The sequence below is a fragment of the Linderina pennispora genome (assembly GCF_002104995.1).
Source record: "Linderina pennispora strain ATCC 12442 chromosome Unknown DL89scaffold_18, whole genome shotgun sequence".
In the NCBI taxonomy this organism is placed as follows: Eukaryota; Fungi; Kickxellomycota; class Kickxellomycetes; order Kickxellales; family Kickxellaceae; genus Linderina; species Linderina pennispora.
The window spans coordinates 89,698-104,469 of record NW_024468266.1 but is presented as its reverse complement, the minus strand read 5'-3'; the positions used below and the strand labels follow the sequence as shown (position 1 = coordinate 104,469).

The 14,772-nt window shown below is 57.7% G+C and overlaps 6 protein-coding genes across 6 annotated transcripts; 2 read left to right on the top strand and 4 right to left on the bottom strand.

The window, feature by feature from the left end:
• Positions 1 to 968: 968 nt before the first annotated feature.
• Positions 969 to 5,354, bottom strand: DL89DRAFT_226934 (TPR-like protein; the record flags this gene model as incomplete). The annotated part of the gene is made up of 5 exons (XM_040884836.1): positions 969 to 2,189; positions 2,319 to 2,486; positions 2,580 to 3,347; positions 3,414 to 3,686; positions 3,801 to 5,354. The coding sequence occupies 5 exons, from the start codon at positions 5,352 to 5,354 to the stop codon at positions 969 to 971; spliced, it is 3,984 nt and encodes a 1,327-aa protein (XP_040740097.1).
• Positions 5,355 to 8,647: 3,293 nt separating this feature from the next.
• DL89DRAFT_270433 (dolichol-phosphate mannosyltransferase subunit 3) lies at positions 8,648 to 9,597 on the top strand. The gene has a single exon (XM_040888703.1). The coding sequence runs from the start codon at positions 8,869 to 8,871 to the stop codon at positions 9,145 to 9,147; it is 279 nt and encodes a 92-aa protein (XP_040740096.1). The 5' UTR covers positions 8,648 to 8,868; the 3' UTR covers positions 9,148 to 9,597.
• Positions 9,321 to 10,276, top strand: DL89DRAFT_226995 (EB1 protein; the record flags this gene model as incomplete). The annotated part of the gene is made up of 3 exons (XM_040884838.1): positions 9,321 to 9,405; positions 9,492 to 9,834; positions 9,937 to 10,276. The coding sequence occupies 3 exons, from the start codon at positions 9,321 to 9,323 to the stop codon at positions 10,274 to 10,276; spliced, it is 768 nt and encodes a 255-aa protein (XP_040740095.1).
• On the bottom strand, positions 9,948 to 10,964 carry DL89DRAFT_270432 (uncharacterized protein). Its single transcript, XM_040888702.1, has one exon. The coding sequence runs from the start codon at positions 10,836 to 10,838 to the stop codon at positions 10,374 to 10,376; it is 465 nt and encodes a 154-aa protein (XP_040740094.1). The 5' UTR covers positions 10,839 to 10,964; the 3' UTR covers positions 9,948 to 10,373.
• A 59-nt stretch (positions 10,965 to 11,023) lies between these two features.
• Positions 11,024 to 11,927, bottom strand: DL89DRAFT_75974 (uncharacterized protein). The gene has a single exon (XM_040892055.1). The coding sequence runs from the start codon at positions 11,837 to 11,839 to the stop codon at positions 11,303 to 11,305; it is 537 nt and encodes a 178-aa protein (XP_040740093.1). The 5' UTR covers positions 11,840 to 11,927; the 3' UTR covers positions 11,024 to 11,302.
• A 254-nt stretch (positions 11,928 to 12,181) lies between these two features.
• DL89DRAFT_270430 (uncharacterized protein) lies at positions 12,182 to 14,255 on the bottom strand. Its single transcript, XM_040888701.1, has one exon. The coding sequence runs from the start codon at positions 14,232 to 14,234 to the stop codon at positions 12,276 to 12,278; it is 1,959 nt and encodes a 652-aa protein (XP_040740092.1). The 5' UTR covers positions 14,235 to 14,255; the 3' UTR covers positions 12,182 to 12,275.
• Between the last annotated feature and the right edge of the window lie 517 nt (positions 14,256 to 14,772).

The window sequence follows — 14,772 nt, the reverse complement described above, 5'->3', positions numbered from 1 at the left end:
AACAAAACGTGCAGCCGGCCAAAGGCTATTTTGGCGGAAAATATTGGGCCAAGCAGGAAATGCCCGCCTGCCACGCGTGGGAGTCGGCCCGCATGGGCGGAGAGACACGCCCACCCCAGGTCAGGTGCCGCCAAGCTGGCTGCCAGACAGCTCCGGTCTGCCCCTTCCGTCGCCTCCTCCATCCGCCATGCGGTGCACGATCCAGGGCAGGCGCGTTTTTCGATGGACTTACCTGTTCAGTGTCCCTCTGGCGGGCTGCACCGAGCTCTAGATGCCAATAACGCGTCACCCTGCGTCGGCTGCCACGAAATGAGAAGGTAGCAGAAGGAAATGTCGCACAAAAAAGCCGCCAAGTGTATTTGCCTGCTCTTCTTCCGGGCAATAGCAGCGTGTGTATGTTTCGCAAAGAGAGTACTGAAAAACGCAGGTCGTAAAAGAGACTAATAGCGGAAAATGGCGTGTAGTTTAAAAATGTCGGCGCTAGTGCAAGGCAGGAGGGAGAAGGCAGTCGCAGAGGGAAGAGAGGTGGCTGCCCTACTGGCGCAGACTGATCCCTGTTCCGAGTTCGGACACGTGATTCGCGTCTATTAGCTAACAATGCGCACCATGGCCTGGTCTTAATGAATCCGTGAAACATCGCAGTGCCTTCCTAAGACAGGGCGACCCATGATGGCGGATCCATTGCAACTGAATTCTTGGAGAACTCTTGGCGAGCTCTTTTGGCACGCCCCCATGCTCGCCGGCGACGAGCCTAAAATAGAAACCGACTTGCCATGTGCTTACGCGGAGACCCAAACACGCGCCGTGGCACCACAGGCACACCTGTCTGCTCCGCCATTGGAACAGCCCACAGAACAGCCGTGCCCAGTGCAGTGGCACCGGCAATGCGCAAAAGGGCTAGGCATCTCAGTTTGAAAGAAAGGCACGAAAAAGGGACTGGAGGGAGGACTATAATGGAGCGGACTCGCTCACCATGTCATCATCCTGTGCAGCCACGAATGCGATGGCATGGCGTCGTCCTCGTCGAGCACCCAGATGCTGCGCCCGCGGGGCGAGTACACGGCGCTGGACTGCCCGCCCGCTGACGCCGCTTCGATCTGGCGCTCGATGCGCTTGGCCCACCGCAGTTTGCGCTGGTCAGACTTGCACAGTGCAGCCGCGTCCTTGCGGTCGGATAGCATGTGTTGGTGGTGCTGGTGCTGGTGCTGGTCGTCAATGTCCATGGATATCATCGAATGCTCCATACCAGACTCAGTGCCGTTGGTCTCGCCGGTATAGGCAGGCTCGCCTACCTCGTCCTCACCAGTGACCCAGCGCCGCCACGCCTCCTCCAGGCCGCGCTCCAGGTTGCGCGTCCACCGCAGCGTATCAAACAGGCGCGACGCATCGCGCGTCATAAACAGCTGGTAGCGCAGGTCCATGGCTGGTCCGCCGCACAGCAGGTGCTTGACGTACCCAGTCTGCGGGTCTGGCTTCAGGATGGCCTTCGGATCGTAGTGTCTCGGCCGGTCATAAGTGTACTCGTGCGAGGCCCGCGTCGCCCACTCGACGGCCCGGTCCACGTACTCGTCGGCGCTGTGGACCACCATGTGCTGGCCATGGCCGGTGGCACAGGCGACAGACGCTGCTACGCGGGAGCACAGCTTGTGCTCGTGTCGCGGCCACGTTAGCACCGGCGTGCCGCTCCACAGAATGTCGACAGCCGTGGTGTGGGCATTGCACTCGGGCGTGTCCAGGAACGCATCGGCCACGCGCCCGCGTTTGATGTGCATGTGCTTGGGTGCAACATCGGTGAAGACCACCCGCCGCGCAACCTCCTCGCCCGCCCACTCGACTGCCACGCGGTGCAGGTGCTGCTCGCCTGCTGCCGGAAAGCGCAGCAGCCACAGAATCGACTTTGGCGCCCGCTCCAGAATCCGCAGCCACATGCGGAACAGCGTCGGGTCGATCTTGTAGAGCTGGTTGAAGTTGGCAAAGATAAACACGTCGTCGCCCAGCGCCGGAAACAGCTCGCTGCGCATCCGGTACCGCGCATCCTGCTCGGCCATCCACAGCGCCTCGGGCGTTTGCAGCTCACGCAGCTCCTCGTCCTCACGGAATCCTTGCCGGTGGTCGTTGACAAAGTACGTGTGCGGCATGTATATCATCTTCTCCGTGTATACCCAGTTGTCCGCGCCGGCCTCATCGAGCTGCTCGTCGGCCACGGTATCGACGTAGTTGAACTGCGCGCCAGCCGCCCCACCAGCCCCCGCAGAGCTGACCTGATTGTGCTCAGCAGAGCCATTCACGCGGGCACCCTGCAGATCCGTCTCGTCAACCTCTTCGGGGTCGATCTCGCCAAAGTCCCAGCGCACATCACCCATCCACTCATGCACGCGCCTGGCACGGTCCTGGCTGGTGATGTCGTCAGTATCGTCGCCATCGCCATTGTCGCCACCACGCGAGCCATTGCGCTGGCTCCAGCTGTAGTGCTCGCGGCCTTTCTCCTGCATCTCGGGCTGCCTTGCCGGCCTGCTCGACAGCATCCTGCTCTTACCCCCACCAGCGGCAAGGGCTCTGCGCTCCCGCTCGGCACGCACCTCGCACCGCACAGTCCACGGTGGGCACACAATCGGATCCGTGACCACATAGTCGCACCACCCAGCCCCCAGGGTTCCGGCAAAGCCCATGAACGCAACAAGAACCGGCGCTGGCCGAGCAGCAAAGATCTCGTTGCGCGCCCCCTTGGTGTATCCGTTCAGATTGACAAGGATGTGGATCTTGTCGCTTGCGATCTGGTCAACAATGCGCTGCGTTGACCACGCCGCGCAGTTCACAAACACGTCGGCCTCCTGCTCGATCTTCTGCCGATGCACGGTGCCATCGGGCGGCGTCGTTGCATAACAGAACACGCGGAACCGCTGTCTGTCGTGCATTCCAAAGACCGACTGCATCAGATGCGACAGAGGGTGGTTGTTGAAGTCCGACGACACATACCCAATGTTGACCTGGGGGTCAGGCGGCGGCGGCGGCGGATACACATGGCCCGGCAGCCAAGGCGCGCCGCCGCCCAGCGTCGTAAACGACAGGCGAAGCGCGTTGCGGTGCGAAATCAGTCGCACCTCGCGGGCATCAAGCGGATACGTGAAGGTGTGGAATGGCAGCACCGTCGGAACCAGCGGCGCTCCGAGACCTGCCGGGAGCCGTGGCCGCTTATACGCGCCTGCCTGCGGATTGCGCAGTGCCTCGAGCGCATGCTGGCTGCCTTGCTGCGCATCCCAGTACCACTGCCTCTGGATCAGAACTGCTGCGCGCTCGACAATCCTCAGCGCCCAGCCCCCCTCATTGCGGATCAGTGCCATGAAGTGCTTCCAGCTGCGCATCTTGTCGCCGGGCACCTCGCCGGCATCGTGGACCCCAGCAATAAGCCGCACAAGATCAAGCGCGTCGTGCAAAAACACCGCCAGGCCAGTGGCTGGCGCCGTTGAGACACGGGGAACGAGTCGACAGACGCCCTCCAAGAAACTCACCAGCCCACTGGTCGGGCGCACGAGGCCACCCCCATCGCTGGCGTCAGTAGCAGCCGGCTGCATCAGCAGCACACCATGGCCCCATGTGCTGCCGTCGCTGAGTTGCTGGTCGACAATCTCCACGACGCGGTCCATCCACCCGCGCCGCTTGTCCACGCCATGCGTCTGCTTCGGGCTCTGTGCATGCACGTAGTTGATGCGCCTGAACAGCTTGCGCCTGTACGCCTTGGCTGTCGGCCGTTTGCCACGCCCCATGACGCCGAAGATCTTGACCGCCTGCTCCTCGCCGACCATCGCAACTGCACGCCAGCGGGTGGCAATCTCGGTGTAGACTCCGTCACGCGCGTGCCAGTCGCACACGCCCGCCATAGCGTTGGCGAGCCCGCATACCGCCTCAACAAAGTTGGGGCTGGCTTCAACAGCGCGCAGGTACCACGGAATCGAGTCCTGCACGCGGCCCATGTCCTTGATGGCATTGCCCAGGTTGGCCAGCGCAACATCGAACGTAGCGTTGCACTCGACCGCCTTCTCGTACATTTTGACGGCCTCGGCCAGGTACCCGAGGTCCTTGAGAAGCGAGCCCAGGTTGGTGTACAGGTGAGGGTGCCGCTGGTCCAGGGACAGCCCGTGTGTGTAGTACTGCATGGCCAGGGCCGAGCCCATTGGTGCCTGCGTTGGCTGCTGCCCGCCCTGCACAGACGGCACCATTGTCGGCGTCGACGGGGAAGGGATCGCCGACAAGATGATGCCCAGGTTGTTGCATGTCGATGGGGATGGCACCAGCGACAGAGACATGTAGTAGAGGGGCAGCACAATCGACAGCGGCTGTGCAACCACGGCGTGATCCTGGTGCAGCTTGGCCAGCGTTAGTAGCAGGTTCGACGCGACCTGGTTCGCCTGCTGCAGCTGAGTCGATGCGGTATGGTTACCCGTTGCCTGCTGAACTGCAGCCTTACCAGCCAGGGCGACCAGGCCAGGCAGCACACCGTTGGTCTCTGGGAACAGAATCTGCAGCATGCGGATGGCGTTCTGCGGCGCCAGGAGCGTCAGTGGCAGGTTGTTGATGTTCAGGTTGTGCGACGGCGGCGCCTGGTTGTTCAGCTGCTTGTGGAACATCTGGTTGACACTCTCCTGCGAGCCAATGTACGCGATGCGCACAACGATCTCGTCCAGCTTGTAGCCGCCCAGGATCGCCTCCATTGCCTTCTCGTACTCGCGCCTGGCACCGGCAACATCGCCCAGAGCAAAGCGCAGGTTGCCCTCCGAGTACAGCAGCGACTGCAGACGCGACAGCTGCTTGTCCTGCACCTGGTACTTTGCCACCTTGCCAGCCCCGTCCTTGGAGATGTCGTCCCTGATGTGCAGACTGCTGTCAACAAACTCGCACAGCTGCAGTGCCTCGCGGTAGCGCGGACCCGTGGCAGGAGCGCCATCTGCCTTGCTCGAGGGGCTCTTTGGTGTGGCTGTCTGCTGCTGCGCGGGATTGCACAGAACGCCCATGAGGTTCTCCACAGCGTCCCAGTACCCCGGCCGCAGCTTAACTGCCTGCCACCACCACGACTCGGCCTCCGACGACTTGCCCATGCTACGCAGGGTGGTCCCGATGTTCGACATCGCCTCGACATAGTTGGGGTCAATTTTGAGAATGAGCTCGTTATACTCGAGAGACTTTTCGGGCTTGCTGCTGCTAAAGTACGCACAGGCCAGCAGCAGCAGCGTTGGCAGATGGCGCGGGTGCAGGCGATGCAGGCACAGAAGCATCTCGATGAGCGTTGGGTCGCGGGCGTTGGTCGAGTATAGCTGGTGGGCTGTCTGCAAGACATGGTCGCGAGTCGACTCCACCATTGCCTGCTGGCAAGTGACCCGGGTCCCAGGAACATACTTGGCCATGTCTGGCCGTGTGCCTGAGCCATCGATGCTGCCCAGCAGCGAGACTGGCGCTGTTGCTGCTGTTGACGCCAGATGTGCTGATATCGCCGCGCTGTATGCTGCCGCTGTCTTTGCCGCCGCAGCTACCGATGCGGGCTTGCGATCCCCAAACAGCGACGGAAGTTCATGACGCGCCTTGTGCAGCAGCGATGCACGCCGTGACGATGACAAAGTAGCGATGGGCCGTGTGCTTGACGCACTCGAATGCCGATTTGCAGATGCGGGCAGCGACCCAAACTGCGGGTTTCCGTAGCTGCCCGAGCCGGAAAACCGCGCAGATGCAGATGACCCAAACATCTGCCCGGTTGACCCCAACGCGCCCGAGACATGGCTCTGCTGCTGCTGCTGCTGCTGTGACATCATCGAGGCTGCGCTGCTGCCAAACATGTCTGAGCCAAGCGGTTGCTTGCCGTAACCCGAAAGACCCTGCTGATGTGCCAGGTTAGACTTTGCCTGACCTGGAAGTAATAGACTGCTCTGCTTCGGAAACAACGGCACGCCACCGCCATAGTCTTGACGCAAGAGTGACGGCTGCTGCTGCTGCTGCTGCTGCTGAAGAAGGGCCAGGTTTGTAAACGAGGATGCGCGCTTGGTAGCTGGCAGATAGAAGCTGTCCTGCTGTTGCGGTGGCTGAGCCATGGCCGGACTGACAAGCGAGGGCGCTTCATAGTGCAGCTGTGGCTGCGGTGTGTGGAACGCCACCCCATTTGCGTGTGCCTGCTGCTGCAGAGCTGGAAGCATCAGCGGTTGCTGCTGAGCCTGCTGCAGCGGCGGCATGATCTGCGGAACCATAGCTCCTGCGGGCGCCGAGAGCGGGTACTGGCCAGAGGCTGCGGCGACGACTGCAGCCGCAGCAGCCATCTGGGCGTTGACGCCGCCATGCTGCAGCGCCTGGTCGATAGACGGCAGCGCCATTTGTGGGTTCTGCGGGGGCGGGAACTGCTGCGTCAACAGCATCTGGCTGCCCGCCGGACCAACAACGTTGCTACTGCTGCCCTGCTGGGCTGCCGCTTGTGCTGCTGCTGCCGCGGCGGCCACGGCTACTGCTGCCGCCATTGACGGGTCGTTCTTCTGCATGGGTGTGACGCCATAGGTGGGGGTTGCCGGCACCGGGAAGTTGAATGGCACCTGATGCACTGGCATCGGATAGTCGTAGTGGTACGCCTGCGGCTGATACGCGTTCTGGCCGAGAAGCGACATCCACTGCGTCGGATCTGCTGTGTAGTACGAAAGGATTGTCGGCGACGGCGGCGGCAGCATCAGCGGCTGCAGCATTGGTGCTGAGTAATACAGGTTCTGCTGGCCGTAGTAGTTGCTGTTCAGATCCTGCGGTGGCGGCTGATATTGCGGAGCCGCCTGCTGAGGCTGTGGGAACTGCGATAGATTGGGGTTGGGCTGATGCTGATACGCAGTAGACATTGGGTCCCGATATGGCATCTGCTGCTGTTGAGAATCGTGCGGCAGTATTGCTCCGCCTCGGCATTGGCGCGCCGTAGACGACTGCAGCGAGGATATCGAGGGTAAGACAACATTTTTGGTCCCAAATTGCCGGGCTGCCGGCACTGCTGGCACTGCGAACGTGTGATCAACATGCATCGACTGCTGCTGCTGTTGCTGCTGGTTCTGCGAGTAATAGTCGCCCGAACCGCTTTGCATCGCCTGCTGTGGTTGCTGCTGCTGCTGGAGTGGGTCACCGTTAGCTGCGGCCACGGCGGCTGCTGCAGCGGCAGCCAAGGCTGACATGCTCTGCGCTGAGCCCATTCGCGACTGTTGCTGCTGGTTCTGGCTGCTTAGCTGGGGCACCAGCGAAGAGAGCAAATCCGGCGGCATCTGACTCAGGTTAGCGAGCAGGTTGGCGTGGTTGAACGCCCATGGATCGACCATCTGTGCTGTTGTTGTCGCGTATGTATAGTACTCGTTATATGCCGGCGTATATTGCTGTTGCTGTTGTTGTTGCTGTTGTTGTTGTTGGGGTGGTGGTGGTGGAACTGTAAACGAGGTCTGCACTGCTGATCTGGGCTGCTGGTAGTCATACGGCGAGTCTACATGCATAGCATAAGTGCTTGACCGGCGGCGGCGGCTGTCCTGCTGCTGCTGCTGCTCGCCACCGTGGTCGTTCTCGGCATTTGTATCCAGCATGCTGGCGCTGCTCGCATGGTTCATGTACACGCCTGCCGGCTGTGTATTGTACGCCATGGTGTGAGAAGGATAGAGAAAACGAGCGAGAGTGCCGCTGGTAGAAATGCCTACAACGTAGAAAAGGGTACGGGATATAGAACACGGGGGATACAGAAAGAACCGGGTTTAGGGTACTTGTGTGTCAAAATTTTCTCTGAGTGGTTGTGTTTTTGGGGGCGGACGCAGGAGGAGAACGAGCGTAATAACGTGTGGGCTGGTGGAATGTGCCGACGTGTCCGGCGAGATCCCGGGTCTTATCAACGAGTCATGCACGGCTCATCCACGCCGGGATTTCTTTGTTTGCACACAGACACTGGGCGTCAAAACAGCTTATACAAAGACACAAGCTTTTTTCCACCTCGGAAACATTGTCCGCGGTAACTTACCCTTTTAGCCACGGGCTTTTTTCAGAGCGATAAGCAAGATACAAGGGAGAGAGAAGGGAAGGAGGAACGCTTAAAAACGCCGGCGCCCTGCAATGAAAGCAAGAGGAGAAAATGTGTCAGAGTATAGAGAACTGGCTCCAGCAAAAAGTAGGGTTTGCTCTGTTCGTGAATTCGGAGCTGCCAGCGCGTGCTGTGCGCTTGAGCGTATATGCGGGGGGTTTGTAAAGAAACGCAAGTGTGCCGGGCAATATATACAAAGAGAAGGGGGCGACAGCAGGAGCGCGGGTGTGTGCACGGGTCCTTGCTCCTGGAGTCGATAACGAACGCGCGTGCGCTAGCAAACAAAAGCGTGGAGTAGAACAGAAAAATCAACGGGGGCACCGGCTCAAACAAAAGAGCAGTGGCCGCCTGGGATAAGGGATAGGAGGGGATCTAGAGTGGAGAAGAGAAAAGAAAAAGGCTAAGAGTACAGGGCGAATTGCAGGGAAAGAGAAGAGAAAGCGCTGGCCACAGAAAAGTCCTGGATCTCACCGGCAGCCTGCAGCAGCGGGGAGGTGGTCCCTCTTAAGGCGCAGCAGCACTGAGCGCGCCGGGTGGCGGGAGAAGCGCCCAGCCGCCCTTGGATGAAAAACAGGTGTGAACTTTTTTCTCTATGACGTACCTCGTTGCCCAGCCTGCAGATCACTGTGATTGGCTGTGACACAAATGGCTCTCGCGGCCGGGCTCGGGGAACGTTTGGCTCATCTTTGACCAGAAGTCGAATTGGCCAGCCAAAAATCTCTTTTTCAACCTCACTCCCCTCCCCGATTCTAACGACAATCTCGCCCTCTCCCTCTCTCCAATTCACCTCCTCTCCTGCAGAAATAATGGCTCGTGCGCAACAGGTCGGAACTATGCTCGCAGCAGCCGCTGGGCTCTGGCTGCTTGGCCTCGTTGGCCTTCTCCCGCTTCCCGAGGTCCTGCAGACCCAGGTGTGGCCGGTGCTGCCGCTGCTGGCGCTGGTGTCTCTGGGCGCCTACGCATTCGTCAACATCGGCTACAACCTGCTCGTGTTCCGCGAGTGCCCCGAGGCGTACCATGAGCTGATGCAGGAGATTTCTGAGGCCAAGGACGATCTGCGCGCGAACGGCGTTGATATTGCTTGAATGGCCCTCTACACTAGCGTTTTTTATTGGCTGCATTGGCACAACCGACAACATGAGCTGAAAAATAAAAAATTCTGTCTTTTCCTAGACTGTTGCGGCTCGCTTCTGTATGCCAGCTGTTGTTTCTTTACATTCCTCCCCCTTTTTCTTTGTTTGCATTAAAGAACGGCACAATGAGCGAGAGTCGCCAGAGTCTGATTGCGTGGGTCAACGAGCTTCTGCAGACCAACTACACCAAGGTCGAGCAGCTGGGTTCAGGTAAGAGCCGTGGAATCGAACCCCTCCGAAGGGGAGAGCAGCCCAATTGCGAATTGGCACATCTCTAATTACCCCCGGGTGTTTAGGTGCGGCGTACTGCCAGATCATCGACTCGATATACCTGGATGTGCCGCTTGCCCGCGTCAAGTTCGCGGCGAACCAGCAGTACGAGTACATTGAGAACTACAAGATTCTGCAGAACATGATCCGGAAGCACAAGATTGACAAGCCCATTGACCCGACGAAGCTGATGAAGTGCCGGTTCCAGGACAACTTTGAGTTCCTGCAGTGGCTGAAGCGGTTCTGGGACTCGTACTTCTCGGGCCAGCCCTACGACCCGGTGGCCAGGCGGAACGGCCGCTCTGCCGACATCCCTGGTAACGCTGCTGCCTCCCGCCCGCGCAGCAGCGCGTCATCCGCCCACAGCTCGTCCACGGGTATGCGTGCCGCGCGCTCCGCCGTCCGCCCCGCTGCCCAGCGCCCGCAGGCTGCCGCCATGCGTCCCGGCTCCGCTGGTCTGCGGCCTGGCAGCCGCACGGGCCCTGGAGCAGCCGCCAATTCCCACCAGGTGCAGGAACTGAACCGCCAGCTGTCTGAGGCCAAGGTGCTGATTGAGACCGCGGAGAAGGAGCGGGACTTTTACTTCTCCAAGCTGCGCGAAATCGAGGTGTACTTGCAACAGCTGGAGTTCGAGCCTAGATCGGACATTGGGGAGATGGCCAGCCATATCCAGGGCATCCTGTATAGCACAGACGACAACTATGCTGGCGAGGAGGAGCAGCTCCAGGGCGACCTCAATGACGAGACCTACGAGCCCCAGAGCAGCGTTCCCGCGGCCGATGCGCACCTCGACGAAGAGGAGACCTTCTAAGCAACATACTGACTCACCACCACACCCTTCTCTTGCTCTCTCTTTCTGAATTTTTAAAGTGACATTTTCCATTTAAACTTTCCGCGGCTGGCAGGCTCTAACTTCTTGGCTTGCCTCTTAGCTTCTCAAGTACCCGGGCAATCGGCACCACAAACGCCCTGGCAAACATCGGTGTCATCGCCAGGCTTGCCGCAATCCGCAGCGGTGCCGCTGCCTTGACCACCGCGTAGCTAGTCGCCAGGTTCACCAGCACAGGCGACCCCTCGTCCAGCGCCTCCATCCCAACATACTGCCGCAGCTTGTTGATGTATCTGTTTCCTTGGCGCATCACGTCCTCTGGAAACGGCACCTTCACCTCGAAGAAGTCGAGCGTGTAGTACACGCCAAACAGCGGCACTATCGCTGTCAGCTCATGCAAGAGTGCAAATGACGTCAGATGGCTCACCGGCCGGTCGCGGAACCTATGTGCATACTTGCGCCAGCCCCTAGGCGCCGATGATGGCGCTGGTGGCGGTGATCCCGAGTAGTCTACATATGATATATTATGTATTAGCATATACATATCGCAACCCTACATTGCACCATGGCGCCGTCATTAATTGCCCTAGCACCACGTATATTCCTATATCAGTGACGTACACCGCAGTGGCCCTGGCCGCATGCGCTGCGCTGCTCGGATCCCGATGGTAGACAACGTAGTAAGATGCATAGTCGATAAAAACGATCTTGAAAAGCTGCTCTGAACCTCCCCAGGAACAACACGCTTGGCTGATTCTGCAACTGGTGCTTTATGCCCAGGTTATGGCAATTGTGCCCGATAAATGCTGCGCACAAACCGCCAGGTTGATTTTTGCATATATTGAATGACGTAGGCCATCCAGCTACCATCTGGGCAATCGCATGCGTCGAATTCACAAGAGAATTACATGCTGGGTGTCAGCTGTGTGACATATTTGCACGTCATAGCGCTTATACGATTTATTCAGGCCCCACATTGAGAAACTGGCACATACCTGACGTGTACATCTACCGCGAGATCATGGGCAGATACTGGTCTGCATTGCTGAGCGAGATGGCCACATTGAGCCGGTGATAGAATGACCCCAGTAGCGATTCTTTAAGCTGGCGCCGACTATGCTTGTGCTGGCTGGATTCTGTCAGACTCCACAACGCCACATACGACACGCACCATAGGACAGAGGCCGGCACAAATACAAAACTAATGCTGGTCCAAACCAAAAGGCTACCCACCTGGGTGCTGTGTGGATAGGAGTCGCCGACAGACACTCCATCAACAACATACCCAGTGTATTGGATCCTGGACAGCACGGCATAGCCGTACTTTATCAGGCTGACCCGGTGGACCCACCCAAGCCAGACAGTCATACTCCCTGTGTTGACAAGCAGCCTGCCAAACAGCAGAAACGACAACAGCACCATAGGCAGCACAGCTAAAATTGTCGCCAAGCTGCCAAACGCCGCACCAATTGTGATTCCAAAAGCGAACCCGTACACGCTTATGGCCGCACATGTTGCCAAGTATATGAAGTCCTTTCCAGCCATTGGCGTACATCAGACTAGCCAGCGTGTACGCGCCGAAAACGCGATCGGCGAGATCACCTGTCAGCCACGGCATAAGACTTTATGTTCACCCCCAGCCTTTTGTCTTAATAAAATTTCTACATATAAATACATTCTTTGACACTGGACATCATTTGATACATATCACTGTTTGCAAAGCCATGGGGGAGGTCTTGACATTTAAAGATTGTATTTTAGTATTCGGTACACAAAAATACGATCCTGCATCATATATTATCAGAGAATGTCTTTGCACATCTCTTTGCATTCATTAGCGTCGCCGTTTCGATCGCTTTATATTTCGTACTTTACACTCTTGTCCTTTTACAAATGAATTCAGATCAATTGACATAAAAAAAATTAAAGCATTATCGCCGAATATGTCTGAAAATGAGTGCAAAAAGAGAGCGGTGAAAATTCAAGCAGCATCCGGCGTGCTGAAGCAGGGATCGGGTGGGCCTAACAAGTCGGCCTCAACCTGCCGGCGGGTATTCCTATTGAATGCACCACGGCCATGCATGGTCAGGCGCCAAAGGGCCAAGAACGACGCACACCACAGGACGAATGCGAGGATAAACACAAACAAAATGTTGACACCAATCGAGAACCCTCCGAGCTGGAGGTTATCCAAATACATATTGCCCACAGCCATGCCGTCTATAACATAGCCAGCATACTGGTTTTGTGACAGAGCCGCATACCCGTACTTGATCGGACTCAGCCATTGGATCCAGCGCAGCCAGACAGTCGAGCTGCCAGTGTTGACAAACAGGCCGCCAAACAGAAGGAACGGGATGATAGCGGCAGGCAGGATGGCCAGGATGACCGACAGACTGCTGAAGGCAGCGCCCAAGGTAATGCCAAAGGCGAAGCCGCAGACGCTCAGTGCAATGCATGTAACCATGTAAATGAAAAACTTTGCCGCGGTCCGCTGGAACCCGATTAGCCAGTACGCGCAGACAGAGTAGAGCGCGGGCGAGCACAGCTGGATGGGAAGCTCGACAATGTTCTTGGCCAGGAAATACGCAGTGAGTCCGTAATAACCAGCCTGCCACTCGCGCACAAACACAGGCCGTTCTGACGCAAAGGCATTGACAACGGCAAGCAATGTCAGCATGTACTGTGCAGCACACGACAAAAACAGGGCGCCTGAAAAGTTCTGCGTCTGTATAGCTGCAGACCGCTTATTGGTATTCAAGAACAGGAAACCGAAGAGCAGGCCCAGAATGGCAGACTGCACCAGGCGGATGTAGAGTACCAGGGGGTTGCGCAGCGCATTGCGTGTTGAGCGGCCGACCAGGTAATGCAGCTGCTTGGACAGCGAGACAGTGCGGCGCAGCTGGGATCTGGTGGGCGGGCGAAGCTCTGGGCGGTCCACCAGACATTTGACTGATACAGCGTCGGGCGAGCCAGCCCAGGCATTGGCCAGGATTTTGGAGCGTGTTGTACTGGTCTCCAGTGGCAATGTGTCGTGCTGCGAAAAGTGCGTCGGGAACAGGACAGTGTTGAATAGATGGTCGGCGGGGTTCGAGTAGGTCGGGCACGGAAAGCCCAGATTGTCAAAGTATGGAATAAATGCATGCCGTTCTCCCAGATACACGATGCGGCCCTCGCTCAAGACCATCAGATCATCTACAAGTGCAAATACTTCAGATGACGGCTGGTGCAGAACAGCAACGACAGTTCGGCTATTCATGGCAATGCGCTTCAACTGGTGGGCGACCAGAAGCGCTGAGTGTGCATCCAGCCCCGAAGTGGGCTCGTCGAGGAACAGGATATGTGTGTCGGTCACGTACTCCATGGCAATGGCAGTGCGTTTACGTTCGCCACCAGAAATCCCCTTGGTGATTGAGTCGCCGACCACAGTATGCTTGCACCCTTCGAGTTCAAAAGTAGAAATAGCCAAACCACACAAGTCTGTGTCTGGCCTGTCATGCTCATGCATAGCGATGGGCAATGGCAGGTGGGAGATGCAAGGACGCAGAATCACAGACATGTCAATAGCCTCTTGGACAGTCTGGGTGGGCAGAATCACGTCGTCCTGGTGGACGTAGCCGGCCAACATATGTAGGCCCTGGGCGGTGGTCTGGCGGCCATTGACCCAAATGTTTCCGGTTACAGTACCAGTGGTTAGTTGGCCAGCGAGAAGATTCAGCAGAGTGGTTTTACCCGATCCTGAAGGACCCAGGATAGCAGTGAATCTACCGGGTCGGAATGTGCCAGTTAGGTCATGTAGAATGGTCTTTGGGGTAGTGGGCTGTTTGGTGAATACACGTTTGATTGCGGGGACGCGCCTGGTGTGGGAGACAGTGCGGAGCGCGGGTACGTCGACGGAATATGACAAGTCTTTGAAGGATATCTGAAGCGGAGCAGCCATGAGTAAAATAAAAAGTAAAACAGGCAGTATAGAAAAGAAACGAAGGCGGAGCACGAGACATCTATGGCATGCATATAAATATGCCTGGTGGCATCGACGTCAGGCGCGCTAGGTGATGAGTTGGAAAGATATATGGATCAACTGATCAAGAAACGCCGCAGCTTGTTTGCTTTTTCTTTGTCTGTCAATTACAGTTACGAGGTGGGAGCAGTGGTACGGATACCGATCCGCTTTTTCCTCCATGTATTTTATTCACAACCCATTTATCAGGAGCATTTGAGAAATGAGCAAGCGCAGACACTCGGACTCGGCATCCAGCGCAGCATACGAGGACAGCGACGGAGAGAGTAAGCAGGATCAAGTGACCGAGACATCCTCTAACGAAAGCGAGTTCCAAAAGCCGCCCTTGACGCGAAGACGGCGCACATTGCGCGTAGCAGACTCGGCCGAAGACGAGCTCTCGGGGACGTTTCTGCACCGGCGGCCCATGCGGATATCCGGGCAAGGCAAACGCACAGTGCAGGGTATCTCCAGCGAC

Bases quoted from the DNA above. Each gene is read 5' to 3' on its own strand.
- DL89DRAFT_270432 (XM_040888702.1), bottom strand. From the start codon at position 10,838: ATGTATATGCTAATACATAATATATCATATGTAGACTACTCGGGATCA.
- DL89DRAFT_270433 (XM_040888703.1), top strand. From the start codon at position 8,869: ATGGCTCGTGCGCAACAGGTCGGAACTATGCTCGCAGCAGCCGCTGGG.
- DL89DRAFT_75974 (XM_040892055.1), bottom strand. From the start codon at position 11,839: ATGGCTGGAAAGGACTTCATATACTTGGCAACATGTGCGGCCATAAGC.
- DL89DRAFT_270430 (XM_040888701.1), bottom strand. From the start codon at position 14,234: ATGGCTGCTCCGCTTCAGATATCCTTCAAAGACTTGTCATATTCCGTC.